Source organism: Dendrobates tinctorius, unplaced genomic scaffold (assembly GCF_039654945.1).
Source record: "Dendrobates tinctorius isolate UK_male_01 unplaced genomic scaffold, ASM3965494v1 ptg000174l, whole genome shotgun sequence".
NCBI classification, from domain to species: domain Eukaryota; kingdom Metazoa; phylum Chordata; class Amphibia; order Anura; family Dendrobatidae; genus Dendrobates; species Dendrobates tinctorius.
In genome coordinates, this window is record NW_027361841.1 from 13,321,744 (window position 1) to 13,339,339 (window position 17,596).

Below are 17,596 nucleotides of genomic sequence, written 5' to 3' on the forward strand. Positions count from 1 at the left end.
GCAGTCATTGGTGGTATTGGCCTACAGTCTAGAGTTTATGGGGGTCTTCTGTCTCTCCCCAACAGATTATGTCAGGAGGGAGTAGGATCGGCATCTTGAAATTCCAATAAACGATCTTTTTGTTCTGCACTTAGTTAGGGTATGTGCACACGGTGCGGATTCTGCTGCGGGTCCGCAGCGTTTCTGCAGCTGCGGGTCCGCAGCAGATTCTGCTGCGTTGTACAGTACCTTTATTTCCTATGGAATTTAAAAAACGCTGTGCACATGCTGCAGATTTTTCCGCGCGGTTTTGCTGCAGTTTACAATCCGCAGCATATCAATTGTTTGGTGCAGAAATGCTGCAGTTTTACACCTCATCCATTATGAGGTGATAAACCGCAGGGCAAAAACGCAGATAAACCGCAGATAAACCGCAGGTCTTTAGTCCTGCGGATTTACCTGCGGTTTTCTCTACAAAATCCGCACACCAAGAAAACTACGTGTGCACATACGCTTAAGTTTCTGCTCAAGGAGTCAGTCAGTGATGTAAAGAACACCAGAGTGTTCATCCAAACTAAGCATTTCTATATAAAATGATGGCCCAAACAATATTTTGGCCGACAGCTATCTAAAATGTATGGCGGCTTTAACATAAGAGTTATCTATTTACTGATGCTGTAAAGAAACCTCATTTTGGGTACATGGAGGATGGAAGAACTGACTGAATGACAAAAATATGAAGAAAAGGTCAATAATAGTTTTAGAGAATATGAACACTGAACTGCAACCTTTTTCTGATTATCAGTAGGAACAGTATATTCAGAAAGAATTTTCATTAAACTGCAACTCAGCTTTCCTAGCATAAGCATCAGTTTCAAAATGTATTATCACTGATCTGTAAGCCAACATTTGATAGTTAGGCCGGGCTCACACTGTCATATATTCTCTCATCCAAGAGAATCGGGTTGATAATGTTACTGACACTCTAATCCAAATTTGATCCGAGTGTCATCTTAGTGTTATCCAATTCTCTTGCATAACAGAATCATATGACAAGTGCGGAGAAGATAAGAATTTAATTTCTCCATTGTCTATGTGTGGATGTCGAACTGCACTAGGATAACATCGAATGCAGCCCCATATTTCACATACACTCATAGACTTGTATGGTTTTCTCTAGTTTGAACATACATTAATACATAAAACAAGCAATTTTAGAGATTGTATTTATACTTGTATTATTTGTATCCAGGGCTATTTTTGTTAAAAAAATATTTGCCGGTATGCAATATTTGCCCCCGACCTCCTCTGTGCAGCCCCCTACCTCCTCTGTGCAGGCCTTGTCCTCCTCTGTGCAGCCACCATCCTCCTCTGTGCAGCCCCCGTCCTCCTCTGTGCAGCCCCCGTCCTCCTCCTTCATACTCACCCTGCTGTGCCGTCGCTGAGCGTCCCTGAATCCTCCGTTGTCCAGCGCTGACAGCTTCTTCCTGCCTTCAGCAATCACATGGTACCACTCATTAAGCTCATAAATATGCTTCCACACCCATGGGCGTCCATATTCATGAGCATAATGAGCGGTACCATGTGACCGCTGAAGGCAGGAAGAAGCTGTCAGCGATGGGACAAGGAGGATGCAGGGGACATTCAGGGAGGCACGGGAGGGGTGAGTATGACTTCCCAGCCATCGGCTCCTGCCGCCACTCCCCCTCCCCCGCTGAAGCACCTTCAGATTTCCGGTACACCGTACCGTCGTGTATCGGCGCAAAAAAAGCACTGTTTGTATCTATCTCTACATATAATATTCATTAACAAGGTGACCATGCACTACTACCAAACTTAAAAACATCTTAACACATTTAATTTGTGTATTTTAGTTCATCTTGCCCCCTTAGGATAAGACCCTTTCTAGTGATTTTTACTTTAAATCACCACATATAATGTTTAAAAAGATAATTATTAATTATTCTCAGATTCTTAATATTTTATTTAGTTTAAGAACAATATTTATTCAATATAAGTCTGCTAGAGATGGGAGAATTGATTTGCAGGACACCGATCCATTGGCCAGGTTAGCAGTACGTGACAGCTGGATGGGAGGACTGTGAATTTTCTCACATTCTGGCATTCACAGCTCTTCTTTTAATGATCGTCGAGTGTGCGTCGCACTGCAATGATGATGTTGCGCCAGCCATGCTAATCTAAAAAGGAGCCAGGAATACTGAGAGAAAAGAACATTTTAAGGCCTCCCATCCAGCGATCATTGATTATTGACCTGACAAATGGATCAGAGTCCTGTGAAATCGATTCTCCCATCTCTAATCATTTCTTTTTTGGTAAATATCTGTGCTATGATGCTATGAATTGCATGATCATTATGGTAAATTCACAATCTGCAGATGTTATACCAAAGATTGATGACTGAAAATCTTTTTTGCACATCTCAATGGTTTTTATTCTAAAGTCAGTGGATGCAGTTCTGCAGGACACATTTGAATAACTGGGACAGTTGCAGAATTTTTTAAAACAAATCCGTGGCATGTGAATTCGCCTTAATATTACATCATTTATTGCATGGAATGTTTATGTTTCTTTTTTTATTTCACTATTTGTTGTCATTATGTCATATTATTTTGTTACTATATTTAAACATCAAAACATTTTCACAGTAGGTCATTTTTTACTTTATACCATGAATTACTTTATTTTCTTATAATTTTCTTAAATAATAATATAAAATAGTGCATTTCTTATTATATTACTTTCTTCTTTCCTTTGTTCTTTTTTTGGTTGGTATGGAAAACATGTCTATTCTGCATTGGCATTGCATGCTGCTCGTCCTTCTGTTCATTACCCACTGCATGTAAGAAACTGATTTTTCATTTTTATTTTGATTATTTGTGCCTTGTATTTATATTTGTTTTTGGGACTTATATTTTTTATTTGTAACATAAGAAGAGGATCCGAAATCTGAAAATAGTAATTGTCTTTTAATCTGTAAATAATTTGTGCAGTACTTTTATTTTAGAAATGTATGAAGGGATCATTTAACTTTTCAGTATCATCATTAAGACAACCTATAATAATGGCACAGTCAGACTGCCGTATAAATCGGACTGAGATCGGAACGCAGTGCGTGGACTGCCCTGCGACTCTCCCAACCCGAGCGTGACAACTGCATAGAAATGCATGATTCTAGTCATGAAAAAGAGGTGGCACTCACCTTTCTTGTGAAAAGACTTTTATTTCATATCTTTAAAAACATGGACCCGGGGAGAAGTGTGGAGAACTGAATAAACCGTTCATTGTGTGTACCTCTTTTTTATTTTTCATGGACTGCAATGCTGTGTTTTTTCTGGTGAGCACCCCATCCTTGTTATTTACAAGTGCTGACCTATTTGATTACACAGGCAATTCAAACAGCAATAGGCAATTTTGGTGCTGGTTTTACTGCTCTCTATCCACAAATGCATGAAGCTGTCACACTCAGGTCGGGAGAGCTACCGGCCAGTCCATGCACTGTATTCCAATCTCTGTCCCATTTACACAGCCTTCTAACTGCGCCCTTAGACATACCTAGTCTTAAAGGTAAGCTATGATCAGAAAATGACTTACTGTTTAAATCACGTTTTTATATTAATTTTTTTTTTCATATTTTTTCCACATTACAATCTGCAAAAAAAAAAAGAAATGTTGCAATTTTTACACTGGTTGCTGGGGCTTTTTAAGTCTCTAGCATCATATTGTTTAAGGAAACCTCACATGTACATTAGACATAATAATAAATAGAATATGACCCCAAAACTTGTACTGAAGAATCTAATAAGCCTTAGCAAAAGTCATGGTGAAGGGAGAGCTGTGTAATTACCTATTTTGATTCCTGAGTACTGTGCTATAAACTGTATGTGGAGGTGTTATCTGTCATTGTAATCCTGCCTCTGATGATAAATAGTCTGCTGAAAACTCTTCCTTGAAAGGCAGGAAGTATGAGTGTAAAGAATATTGCAAGAATACTCATTTTTAAAATAAAGATTGTGACATTAAAAAAATTCCCCCAAATTTTAAAAAATACATGTAACGCGGCAACCTGATTTACATTATATTTCATTTTCTGATGATTGCTTCCATTTAAATTGGCACCATTCTCATTCTCTAACTATATACTATCAATTTTCAATTATAAAGATATTAGAATGCAATGGCATCTCATTTGTGCCTAAAATTTATTTAGACTTATCAATAAAAACTAGTGAAAAACAGAAATTAGTGTGAGGCTTGAAGAGTTCCCTAGCATGGGAGATATTATGCAAATTGAGGTGAAATGAAAATGTAGATTTGCTTTAAAATAGTCCTTTAGATATATTGTACTTTAGTAAAAGATTACCGTATTATAAATATTATTCATAATAACCCAGAACAAATATTCCAGATAATTACATCTTTTAGTAAGGATATATTGGCTATTAACTTACAGGAATTAATCATTAGTCTCAGAAGTCCAGATAAATATTTGCTAAGGATTTATTTACCATATATTAGAATTAATTTCCTACTGTTTAGTCCAGTGTTATTATGCTGGTTGATAGGTGAAAAGAGAAGATTTAAAAATACGGCACCAGAGCAGGATAACTGAACTACAACAGTTAAACTCTGCTTTTACAATTATAGTAAACTCTTGCAATTTTAAATTATAAATACCTAATTAAATTATAGAGACCTAAATACCTTTTACAGTATGTGCTAATATGTGCTTCATAATATTAACCTAAAACTTACAGCTGTTGACATGCAATGCCATATCGTCAACCACCACATCACATTTCAAGAACTGCTGCAAACAATTATACTTTGCACATGGCAGAAAGTTTATCACTATTTTTTATAAGACAATTGCATTGTGGAGCCTTATATAACAGTAATAGACAAAAGCTCCAGTGTTGTCAATTTATATCTGATGATATAAGAAACCAGTAATACCGTTTTAAAATATATTGAATATATTGAATACATTAGAGGTGAGCGAATACATTAGAGTGGAATTGAATTCTACTTGATTTTTACAAATGTCTGCATTTGTCAAAATGCAGATTTTTTTTGTAATTTGCTTCCATGCAGGTTCAGCAAGATGGTGAGTGCTGGCTGCCATTTTTCTGAATTGTAAAGGGCCATCAAGAACTAAAGAAAAATAAAACAAATCCTTATACTCGCCTTACTGCTTACCTCTCTGGATACTCTGCTTATACTGGTTGAAATCACCAGTACTCTGACAGCGAGCTAGGACTTATGGCTCTAATGAGACCCCGGATTATTCTCCACTTGCATGTGCAAGGTCTCAGCACACATTGCGCTTGCGCAGAATCCTCTCGGGCCTCATCAGAGTGGAAATTCTGGCTCACAATGTGAAATCCTCGGATTTCAGTGCAAGCGGCGACGATCAGAAAATGTGCTGAGGTCCAGATGGCTGAATTAAATTTCCCAGGAAAATCCACACAAACAAGTAAATTTGAATTTTGCCTGATCTATTCTTCTCTAGCATGACATTTTTGGCATAATTCAATAGCCAAACTATAGTGTAATAATTGCCACTGTTATCTATGTTTAGTTGGGTTGCTTGTCCAAGATAAATGATGAATCATATTATATCTCATTTTTGTGGTAATTGTATTCTAGATCTTATCTGTGTGTTATTAGATATTTTTAATTTATATATATTTATGTAATATTTTGCTGAAAATGGTTATTGCTTCATAGCGCAACAAATCCAAAGGGGTAAGTTACAATTCTAGTTTAGGATAGTCTAGGCTTTTTTTTACTGTAGCTTGTGGTAGTTTAATCTGGGCAAGACTGTCATTTTATGCTTTTTATTCTCTGTCTTAGAATCCAAAATCACAGGAACCAGTTACACTTGACTTTCTGGATGCTGAGCTTGAAAATGAACATAAAGTAGAGGTATTTATTGTCTTCATCGTATCCTAAAGCTACTTTAAAGTGAGTTGTTCTATGCCTAGGGCAATGTTGTTATTATTATACATTTATATAGCGCCATTTATTCCATGGCGCTTTACATGTGAAAGGGGGAAATATAGACAAGTACAATAAACATGTGCAAGACAAGGGATACACAAGTACAGAAGGAGAGAGGACCCTGTTCATATTTGAATCTGATTAGTCTGTTTGTAGATTTCACTTCTTTATTTTTCCCCTTTAAAATGACAGTATCCTTGCTGGAATGAGGCAGATGCAATGTAATGTCAAATAATTTACTGAGTTCCTCTAGTACTATTTCTAGAATATGTCTAAAACTGTATTGTGCATTGAATTGCATTGCTGCATTGCATGTAAACAAAGGTTAAACAAAGCTCAATATTTTGTGTATATAGAGTAGTGGCTGTAACCACACCCTGGCACTAACTGACAGCAGCTCACCATTACAGTTGGCTGTCAGTCAGTGTTGGGGGCATGGTTACAGTCACTGCTCTCTATACACTGAGCGGTAACTGAAATCATGCTGGCGCAACTCCATTACTTAGAAAGTTGCATGAAAGAATAAAGTTAATTTTCTTTCAGCAGCGGGGCTCTTAGTGCAGCAGCCTCAAAGTGTCAGAATGCTATTAACATGCAAATTAACCCTATATCGGCAGGTTAATAGCGTTATTTTACATGACTGGTTCCTTTAAGTCACATGGATGTTGGTTATATAGTAGATATAGTTTCAGATTCAATAAAGCTTTTATGGCAGAAAACTGTCAATAAAAGCTTTGAAAAGGAAGGCTCACAAATTTTGTGTAACACAAGACCATTTTCACTTCTTTTTTTAGCCCAACTCCAACCAAGTGGTTGGAGCTAAGGCCAGAAGGGAGAATGATGGGGGATGATGGAGTATGAAGGGGCATGGCAACCTCTTCTCATTAAAATTAATGATGAGCAGTGGCTTCAGGTGCTTACAGGGGCACATGCCATTTTGTCTTACTTGATTTATTAAGAGGTGTCCGACTCTTCATGAATCAGGCACTTAACACTCCACCCTGCCTTCTCATTTTTCACACTGGTCTTGATAAATCAGGCTCATACTGTTGATAATATACTTCAGAACACTCCTAATGTACTTTTTGGGGGTAATCATAGATTCTCTTTCAAGTATTATATACAATGAGATTTGAAGCAGCTTTAAAACTTGGAGTTATTCTCTTCAGAAAACCTAGCAATTGATCTCTGCAGATAGAAGATTTCTTTAGTGGCACTTTCCTTGGACAGACCCAGTCTGCATGCCCAAATTTGATCCTATATTCTAATTCCACTTGGCCAAGCAAGTGAATAAATGCATGAAAAGGATCGGACTGCACTCGATCTCCATCTTCTCCTCATTCAAAACAATCAAACCGCATTACACTGACACTCTGATCAAATTCTGATCAGAGTTTGAGCAGAGTGTCATTTGCATAATCGACCAGATCCTCTCTGATTAGGAAATCTACGGTCATGTGCACCTGCCCTAAAAGTGACTAAGATTCACATTTATTTACTTCTTTTTAGATTCGAAATAAAATGATAGATGGAGAAATTGGGGAACGGACCTTTCATACATTAGTCAAGTCTCAAGATGAGGTAAGAATTCAACTCATGTAGAGAAGAACAAACAAAATGGAGACATATTGGTAAATTTGATATGTATTATAGTGTAAAAATAAACTGAAAAATTGTCAACTTAAACCCTTAACGACCGCCGATACGTCTTTTAACGGCAGCAGTTAAGGGTACTTATTTTTCAGTGCTGCTTTTTAACGGTGCTAAAAAATGAGGTTATAGTACCTCCCAGCATTGGAAATTCTCTGGGTTGTGGACTACCAGGGGTAGCTGAGACACCAGAGAACATAATTCGGGTCAGTTTTTACTGACCCTAGAGTTGCAATCAACGTTATTCACGGAATAACGGAGACCACAAAAAAGTCTGATTTCCCGTTTTTCCCCATCCTTCCACATTACTTTTGTTCTCGTGAAACACCTGAAGAGTTAATAAACTTCTTGAATGTGGTTTTGTGCACCTTAAGGGGTGCTGTTTTTAGAATGGTGTCACTTTTGGGTATTTTCTGTTATATTAACCCCCAAACTCACTTCAAATGTGAGGTGGTCCCTAAAATAAATGGTTTTGTAAATTTTGTTAGAAAAATGAGAAATCACTGGTCAAATTTTAACCCTTATAACATCCTAATAAAAAAAATTGTTTCTAAAATTGTGGTGATGTAAAGTTGACATGGGAAATGTTATTTACGAACTATTTTGTGTGTCACCACGCTCTGATTTAAGGGTGCAAACTTAAAATTTTGAAAATTGCTAAATTTTAAAATTTTTGACAAATTTCTGTTTTTCATAAACGCATGTTATATCAAAGAAATGTTGCCACTAACATAAAGTACAATATGCCACAAAAAACAATCTCAGAATCAATGGGATATGTTGAAGCGTTCCAGAGCTATAACTTCATAAAGTGACAGTGGTCAGAATTGTAAAAATTGGCTTAGTCATTAAGTACCAAGTTGGCTCTGTCATTAAGGGGTTAAAGTGTTTAATGTAAAGCATATACTACACTACCAAACATTAAAATTGTAACATCAAGAAGGAGTAGTAGTGAAATTTTGAAAAACACTGGATAATAAACATGGCAATGATATGCCAATGACATAAAAAATGGAAGGAAATTTTTCAAAACATCTTGATTTATTCAGTATTAAATATGAGCACCACTCGCAGAAATACAACCACTTACATGCCTTTGCATGCTATCAATGAGGTTGTCAGTGGTTATCTGTGGAATGTGATATCATGCTGAATGTACTTTAGCACACAGATCATCAAAATCCTTTTCTGGCAGCTCCTTGTGCAATTGCTGACCAATGACATCCAAAATGTGTTCGATGGGACATGAGTCTGGTGATTTTGCATGTCATGATAGCACATTTAGGCCATGCAGTTGTTATTTTGAAAAATTGTTTTAGGGACACTTCAGAGAAATAGTTGTACCACTGGTTCCAAATCAATGTAACACTGAGCTGTTAGTGTACCTGAAATAAAGACTACAGAGTTTCAGCTACTGTACATTATGTCACTGCACACTATAATCCTTAGAGCAGGGACGGTATGGCATTTCCTTGTATAGGCCTCTACATAGCATTGCCCATGTGGCCTTGTCATATTAAAGAAAAGAGAGAAAGATCATCAGCTCACCCATATTTGCTGTAGTTCCAAGTTCCAGATCCTGCATGGACTGGGCTGAGCGGCCTCGTAAGAGATAATCAAAAAACAGGTGAATTTCAGCAAGATCCATAGGAAATCTTGATCACTTAAAAAGTAACTTTTATTCATTATCATAAAATTATGAACAAATATGATGTTCAATGCAAAAATAGCACTAGCAGCACAACACATACAGCAGCATAATCCAACGCGTTTCGACTCTAGGTTTTAATCATGGTATAACCATAACCATATCCTGTGGCAGGATTAAAGTCAATAGTGCTGGTTACTCTGAGGTTTCTCAAGTAAGCGTCTATTTAACTGGTGCTGGAAGTGGTAAGTGTATAATACTAGGTCTAGCAGGGCATGGAGGAGAGAGAGTGTGAGCTGCAGCGCTTTAATAGCAATGCTTGCAAAGGAGACCAGCATTGTGTGCCTGCAGGAGAGATCCAGGGAGACCCCCATTATGGACATAGGAGTCGCATCTATTAGACACCTATGACATGTCCTGTGTATATAAAGTAAATGTCTGTTGCGAGTCAACACTTTTAAGTAAAATAAACTGTTTAATATCATTTGCATTACTGTTTTCTAGAGGTATATTGACAAAGCGAACAGAACATATACATGGGGACCAGTAAATGGGACAGACTATAGGTATGTACATTTTAAATTTGTTTATGTAAAAAATACATCTCTATTTATATGATGAACCTAAACTAATATACTGTCTGCTTTTAAATGATAGTCATCTGAAACCAACATGTACCGTATATACAGTGTGAATATTTCCATTTAGTGCATCTCGTCGTTCAATTTTAACATATATAGATGATATAATTTGTTTGATCCCGAAAAGCATAGAATGGTACATTGACAGAAGACATTCTTTTTAGAACATGACAAAATAAAATTTATGGATACATAGACCCATAATACTTATGACTTTTAATGGTTACTGATATGCCTTTTAAGGCAGCGATTAAGGGCACTTATTTCTCATTTCAGTCTTTTTTCAGTGCTGTGTAATATGGTAATAGCACCTAACATGTGCAAGGATTTAGCGAGTGTCATCTTTGTACTATTCCAAACCAGAGGAAATGAATAACCCAGCATTATCCTTATGAAAGGGTGGAAATCTCAATTTTGCATTGTCCACATGTTAAAAAGCCTGTGAAGTAGATGGTGCTCTGCTTCAAAGATCATCGAGCCGGAGGAGCGAAAAATGTGACAGTTAAATAAGAAAAAAAAGAGGTCAATTTGCATATGAGAATGCTTGATGGGTTTCAAAACCGTTCTGAGAGCCTCGTAGAAGCGTTCTCATATGTGAAACGGCCGTCGTCTGTCAAATCACACCTGATCCTCCTCTCCCTGGAGGGGTAGAGTGAGATGGGGGAAAGATAATGAATTCTGTTTTGTCCATGTTCAGTTTGAGAAAGCGAGCAGAGAAGAAGGCTGAGAGATAGCAAACAGACATTGTGGGATTTCAGTCAGTTAGGAGGCGAGGTTGGGTCCAGATAGCTAGATCTGCGTGTCATTGGCATAGAGGTGATACTGCAAACCGTAGGATTCTATGAGCTGTCCCAAGCCAAAGGTGTAGATGGAGAATAGTAGGGGTCCTAGGACAGAGCCTTGAGGAACACCAACAGACAGGGGGCAAGGTGAGGAGGTGGTGTGTGAGAGGGAGACACTAAATGTTCTGTCTGTTAGGTATGATGAGATCCAGGATAGGGCCACGTCTGTGATGCCGAGAGATGAGAGTCTGTAGCAGGAGGGAATGGTCTACGGTGTCGAAGGCAGAGGACAGATCCAGGAGAAGTAGGACAGAGTAGTGTCGCTTGCTCTTGGTGGTTAGTAGGTCGTTAGTGACTTTAGTTAGGGCAGTTTCAGTTGAGTGATGCAGTTGGAAGCCAGATTGTAACCGGTCAAAGAGGGAACAGGAGGAGAGGTGGGAGGACAGTTCAAGATATACATGCTGTTCCAGTAGTTTTGAGGCGTAAGGGAGAAGAGATATCGGGCAATAGTTAGACACAGAGGATGCATCAAGGGAGGGCTTTATGAGGATGGGTGTGATTGAGGCATGTTTGAAGGATGAGGGAATGACACCATTTGTAAGTGAAAGTTTGAAGAGGTGTGTAAGAGATGGGATGAAGACTGTGGCCACGTTAGGGATGAGGTAAGACTGGAGTGGGTCTAGGGCACAAGTGGTGAGGTGTGATCTTGACAGAAGGGTGGAGAGCTGATCTTCTGTCATGGTGGAGAAGCTGGCTTTTGCAGAACAGGGCTGAGCGGCTAAGAGGGGCATTGGGGGCTGCGGGCCAAAGTTTTGTCTGATCTTGTCGATCTTCTGCTTAAAGAAGGAGGCAAAGTCTTCAGCAGAAATGAGAGGAGGGGGAGGTGGTGCTGTGGGACGTAGTAGAGAATTGAAAGTGTTGAAGAGTTGTTTAGGGTTGTGAGACAGGGAGGATATGAGAGATGCGAAGTAAGTTTGATTAGCAGCAGAGAGCGTGGACTTAAAGCTGGCAAGAGACAGCTTGTTTGCGCTGATATGCTCAGTAGAATGGGTTCTCTTCCATCTCTGCTCAGCGTCCCTGGAAACCCCTCTCAGTTCTTTAGTCAGGCTGGTCAGGCAGGGCTGCCTGTTGATTGTACGAGTTTTGCTCTGCGTGAGGGGGGCAGCCGAATCAAGTGTTGCTGTTATTGTGGTGTTATAAAAGGTGGCAGCAGCATCTGTGTCATGAAGGGAAGCTATGTCTGTAAGAGGGAGAAGGGACTCAGAGAGTGATTGTAAATTGAGGTGTTTGAGAATTATGGTATGTACAGTACAAATGTGTGATTGATCAGTTTTATGCATGTCTAAAATGACAGGACACAAGAACACAGGCCAAACAGAGTCTAATTTGAGTCAATTTCCATCTATAGCTAATGGCTTTAGCAGAGATTCTATATGAATCTTGGTTTTGGGGAATTAATATGGAATTCCAACATAAGTGCTCAGCATAGAGCATATGATAAAGGTAAACCTAACCTTAAAGAATAACAAAACTCTGAATTATAAATATCATTGCAGGGGAATGTAACAGTAGTAGAGTTGCATTTAGTGACAAAAGGACACACTTGATTTACCTGTATTACAGGAACTCAGAACCATAGGGGGGTCTCTTGAAAGAATACTGAGAAGTGTCAATCATAAAACCTTACTGTAGTCTAGTAAGAGAAGTTTCAAAATGTGTGCAGCTGGTGATTATAACCAAGCTGAATATTTGTACTCTCTCTCTCTCTCTCTCTCTCTCCATATATATATATATATATATATATATATATATATATATATATACAGTCATGGCCAAAAGTATTGACACCCCTGCAATTCTGTCAGATAATACTCAGTTTCTTCCTGAAAATGATTGCAAACACAAATTCTTTGGTATTATTATCTTCATTTAATTTGTCTTAAATGAAAAAACACAAAAGAGAATGAAGCAAAAAGCAAAACATTGATCATTTCACACAAAACTCCCAAAATGGGCCAGACAAAAGTATTGGCACCCTCAGTCTAATACTTGGTTGCACAACCTTTAGCCAAAATAACTGCGACCAACCGCTTCCGGTAACCATCAATGAGTTTCTTACAATGATCTGCTGGAATTTTAGACCATTCTTCTTTGGCAAACTGCTCCAGGTCCCTGATATTTGAAGGGTGCCTTCTCCAAACTGCAATTTTTAGATCTCTCCACAGGTGTTCTATGTGATTCAGGTCTGGACTCATTGCTGGCCACCTTAGAAGTCTCCAGTGCTTTCTCTCAAACCATTTTCTAGTGCTTTTTGAAGTGTATTTTGGATCATTGTCCTGCTGGAAGACCCATGACCTCTGAGGGATACCCAGCTTTCTCACAGTGGGCCCTACATTAAGCTGCAAAATTTGTTGGTAGTCTTCAGACTTCATTATGCCATGCACACGGTCAAGCAGTCCAGTGTCAGAGGCAGCAAAGCAACCCCAAAACATCAGGGAACCTCCGCCATGTTTGACTTTAGGGACCGTGTTCTTTTCTTTGAATGCCTCTTTTTTTCTCCTGTAAACTCTATGTTGATGCCTTTGCCCAAAAAGCTCTACTTTTGTCTCATCTGACCAGAGAACATTCTTCCAAAATGTTTTAGGCTTTTTCAGGTAAGTTTTGGCAAACTCCAGCCTGGCTTTTTTATGTCTCGGGGTAAGAAGTGGGATCTTCCTGGGTCTCCTACCATACAGTCCCTTTTCATTCAGACACCGACGGATAGTACGGGTTGACACTGTTGTACCCTCGGACTGCAGGGCAGCTTGAACTTGTTCGGATGTTAGTCGAGGTTCTTTATCCAACATCCGCACAATCTTGAGTTGAAATCTCTTGTCAATTTTTCTTTTCCGTCCACATCTAGGGAGGTTAGCCACAGTGCCATGGGCTTTAAATTCTTGATGACACTGCACACGGTAGACACAGGAACATTCTGGTCTTTGGAGATGGACTTGTAGCCTGGAGATTGCTCATGCTTCCTCACAATTTGGTTTCTCAAGTCCTCAGACAGTTCTTTGGTCTTCTTTCTTTTCTCCATGCTCAATGTGGTACACACAAGGACACAGGACAGAGGTTGAGTCAACTTTAATCCATGTCAACTGGCTGCAAGTGTGATTTAGTTATTGCCAACACCTGTTAGGTGCCACAGGTAAGTTACAGGTGCTGTTAATTACACAAATTAGAGAAGCATCACATGATTTTTCGAACAGTGCCAATACTTTTGTCCACCCTCTTTTTTATGTTTGGTGTGGAATTATATCCAATTTGGCTTTAGGACAATTCTTTTTGTGTTTTTTCATTTAAGACAAATTAAATGAAGATAATAATAACAAAGAATTTGTGTTTGCAATCATTTTCAGGAAGAAACTGAGTATTATCTGACAGAATGGCAGGAGTGTCAATACTTTTGGCCATGACTGTATATATATATATATACAGTGGGGGAAAAAAGTATTTAGTCAGTCAGCAATAGTGCAAGTTCCACCACTTAAAAAGATGAGAGGCGTCTGTAATTTACATCATAGGTAGACCTCAACTATGGGAGACAAACTGAGAAAAAAAAATCCAGAAAATCACATTGTCTGTTTTTTTCATTTTATTTGCATATTATGGTGGAAAATAAGTATTTGGTCAGAAACAAAATTTCATCTCAATACTTTGTGATATATCCTTTGTTGGCAATGACAGAGGTCAAACGTTTTCTGTAAGTCTTCACAAGGTTGCCACACACTGTTGTTGGTATGTTGGCCCATTCCTCCATGCAGATCTCCTCTAGAGCAGTGATGTTTTTGGCTTTTCGCTTGGCAACACGGACTTTCAACTCCCTCCAAAGGTTTTCTATAGGGTTAAGATTTGGAGACTGGCTAGGCCACTCCAGGACCTTGAAATGCTTCTTACGAAGCCACTCCTTCGTTGCCCTGGCGGTGTGCTTTGGATCATTGTCATGTTGAAAGACCCAGCCACGTTTCATCTTCAATGCCCTTGCTGATGGAAGGAGGTTTGCACTCAAAATCTCATGATACATGGCCCCATTCATTCTTTCATGTACCCGGATCAGTCGTCCTGGCCCCTTTGCAGAGAAACAGCCCCAAAGCATGATGTTTCCACCACCATGCTTTACAGTAGGTATGGTGTTTGATGGATGCAACTCAGTATTCTTTTTCCTCCAAACACGACAAGTTGTGTTTCTACCAAACAGTTCCAGTTTGGTTTCATCAGACCATAGGACATTCTCCCAAAACTCCTCTGGATCATCCAAATGCTCTCTAGCAAACTTCAGACGGGCCCGGACATGTACAGGCTTAAGCAGTGGGACACGTCTGGCACTGCAGGATCTGAGTCCATGGTGGCGTAGTGTGTTACTTATGGTAGGCCTTGTTACATTGGTCCCAGCTCTCTGCAGTTCATTCACTAGGTCCCCCCACATGGTTCTGGGATTTTTGCTCACCGTTCTTGTGATCATTCTGACCCCACGGGGTGGGATTTTGCGTAGAGCACCAGATCGAGGGAGATTATCAGTGGTCTTGTATGTCTTCCATTTTCTAATTATTGCTCCCACAGTTGATTTCTTCACTCCAAGCTGGTTGGCTATTGCAGATTCAGTCTTCCCAGCCTGGTGCAGGGCTACAATTTTGTTTCTGGTGTCCTTTGACAGCTCTTTGGTCTTCACCATAGTGGAGTTTGGAGTCAGACTGTTTGAGGGTGTGCACAGGTGTCTTTTTATACTGATAACAAGTTTAAACAGGTGCCATTACTACAGGTAATGAGTGGAGGAAAGAGGAGACTCTTAAAGAAGAAGTTACAGGTCTGTGAGAGCCAGAAATCTTGATTGCTTGTTTCTGACCAAATACTTATTTTCCACCATAATATGCAAATAAAATGAAAAAAAAACAGACAATGTGATTTTCTGGATTTTTTTTCTCAGTTTGTCTCCCATAGTTGAGGTCTACCTATGATGTAAATTACAGACGCCTCTCATCTTTTTAAGTGGTGGAACTTGCACTATTGCTGACTGACTAAATACTTTTTTTCCCCACTGTATATTGTATGGAGGGGGTAGCTAGAGACACAGAATATTTGAAATGCAAGGTTCTGACCCATAAATTAGCCCACATCTGTGAACAGACAGGAATAAAGAAGGCAGACAAATCCAAGGATCTGCTGATTAGTGCCTTACACTCAGAGCAGAGTACCATTGCACCTGGACAAGAGAGAGCCCAATTTTTTTGTGTGATCTTTTTTGATTGTCTGACTGTAACAAATTTCAGGGACTCATCACTCCATGTGTTTGATGAGTGGCATAGTGTTATGTATCCAGGTGTGTAGTCTGTGTTGGGGATGTGATTTATACTGAAACTGTTCAATTGAAAATCAGCGTATGGTTTTTACAATACAATGAAAAAATTGTCAAAAGGAAAATAGACCCTTAATTATATATTCTTAGACTAATACATAACTTTTTTGAATTTATATAAACTGTGCCAAATTTAAAATTACGATGTCTAACACAATTGAGTATATGTCCTAATATTTAGTCACAAAGGACAGGTAGTTTTTCACACATCGGTGAACTAAGCTTAAACAGCTTACTTATTTGTAGGGTTGCTTAGGTGTAAGTATTAATCAGTGCTTCCCCTTTGAAGGATAAGGTTACAGTGGATAGTTCCCTTTGTTTGGTTTAATTGCCGTGGGGGTAAGTATTATTGAATGCTTCCCCTCTTGAAAAGTTTTCAGTGAATAATTCACTGCTCGGTGACTAGTAATAGATGGTATTAGTCATAATTAGAGTTGAGCGACTTTTGGTTTTTTAGGGTCGAGTTTCATTTCGTGAAACCCGACTTTTCCAAAAGTCGGGTCGAGCAAGATCGTCCGATTATAGGGAAAAGTCGGGGTCGTCCCGAAACACGAAACCCAATGTAAGTCAATGGGGAATAAAAGTCGGCAGTGAGAGGAGGACAGGAAACACACCTACAGTGCCCATTTGAATGCCAAAAGCATCAATTCTTCTTACTTAAGCTTGTCAACTTTAATTAACTTCATAATACAAGTTACGCACTGAAAAATGGGGGTTATTTGGCTAAAGTTGTGGGGGGGAGGGCTGGCTCCAGGTTTTCATGTGCCCTGAGCGAAAGAGCACCCCTTTAACACATACCACAACTCATCATGCTCCGATACGGCAGAGAAATAGCGGTATAGTACAATGAAAAATACCTCACTTTTTACATCTCATGACGAGGCCCATCTATTTCTCCATACAGAATTATTGGTCCCATATAATGTTTGAAACAGTATATGATGAGCTCCACATAATGCTACAGTATATGTTGGTCCCCATGGATGAAGCTCCACTGTCTTATGGGCCCAAATAATGCTCCAAACATAATGGGCCCCATTTCTAATGCTCTAGTGTATAATGGGCCCTGTAAATGCTGCTCCAGTGTCTGATGTCCACCTTTGGAATGTTCCAGTGTATGGTGGGCCCCATCTATCATTCTCCAGAGTATAGTGCTCCCCAAAAATTGCTGTCCCAACATTGAAAACAATCAAATAAGTCTCCTCGCTAGGGAATCCCTGTACTAGTCTAGACTCCTCGTCGTCCCCATCTTCCATCTCACTGCACAGTATTTCAACTTTGCAAGTGCTGTGATCCTGGGCAAGCAGGGGGGGCCCACTCGTTGGCGACGGCACTGGCACAGGGCCCCTGATAGTACGGTGGTGTGTCTGATGGCGGGTGGGCCGAACCTGCACTTTCATCTGCAGCTTCCTCTTTGTCACCGTGTAAGATGGAACTGTATATGGGAAGGGTAACCTGAGTTTCATCAGGGTCAGATTCAGGA

The 17,596-nt window shown here is 39.3% G+C and overlaps 1 protein-coding gene across 4 annotated transcripts in view; it reads left to right on the plus strand.

Annotated features, from left to right (window-relative positions):
- Positions 1-17,596, plus strand: part of CACNA2D1 (calcium voltage-gated channel auxiliary subunit alpha2delta 1) — a 1,206,813-nt gene that overhangs the window by 1,033,923 nt on the left and 155,294 nt on the right. For 2 of the 4 annotated variants that reach the window (XM_073551318.1, XM_073551320.1), the window contains exons 19-21: positions 5,854-5,925; positions 7,510-7,581; positions 9,803-9,864. In XM_073551318.1, the coding sequence (XP_073407419.1) occupies positions 5,854-5,925; positions 7,510-7,581; positions 9,803-9,864 (206 nt within the window). The remainder of the gene's footprint in view (positions 1-5,853; positions 5,926-7,509; positions 7,582-9,802; positions 9,865-17,596) is intronic. The other 2 variants (XM_073551319.1, XM_073551321.1) reach the window with 1 other exon arrangement.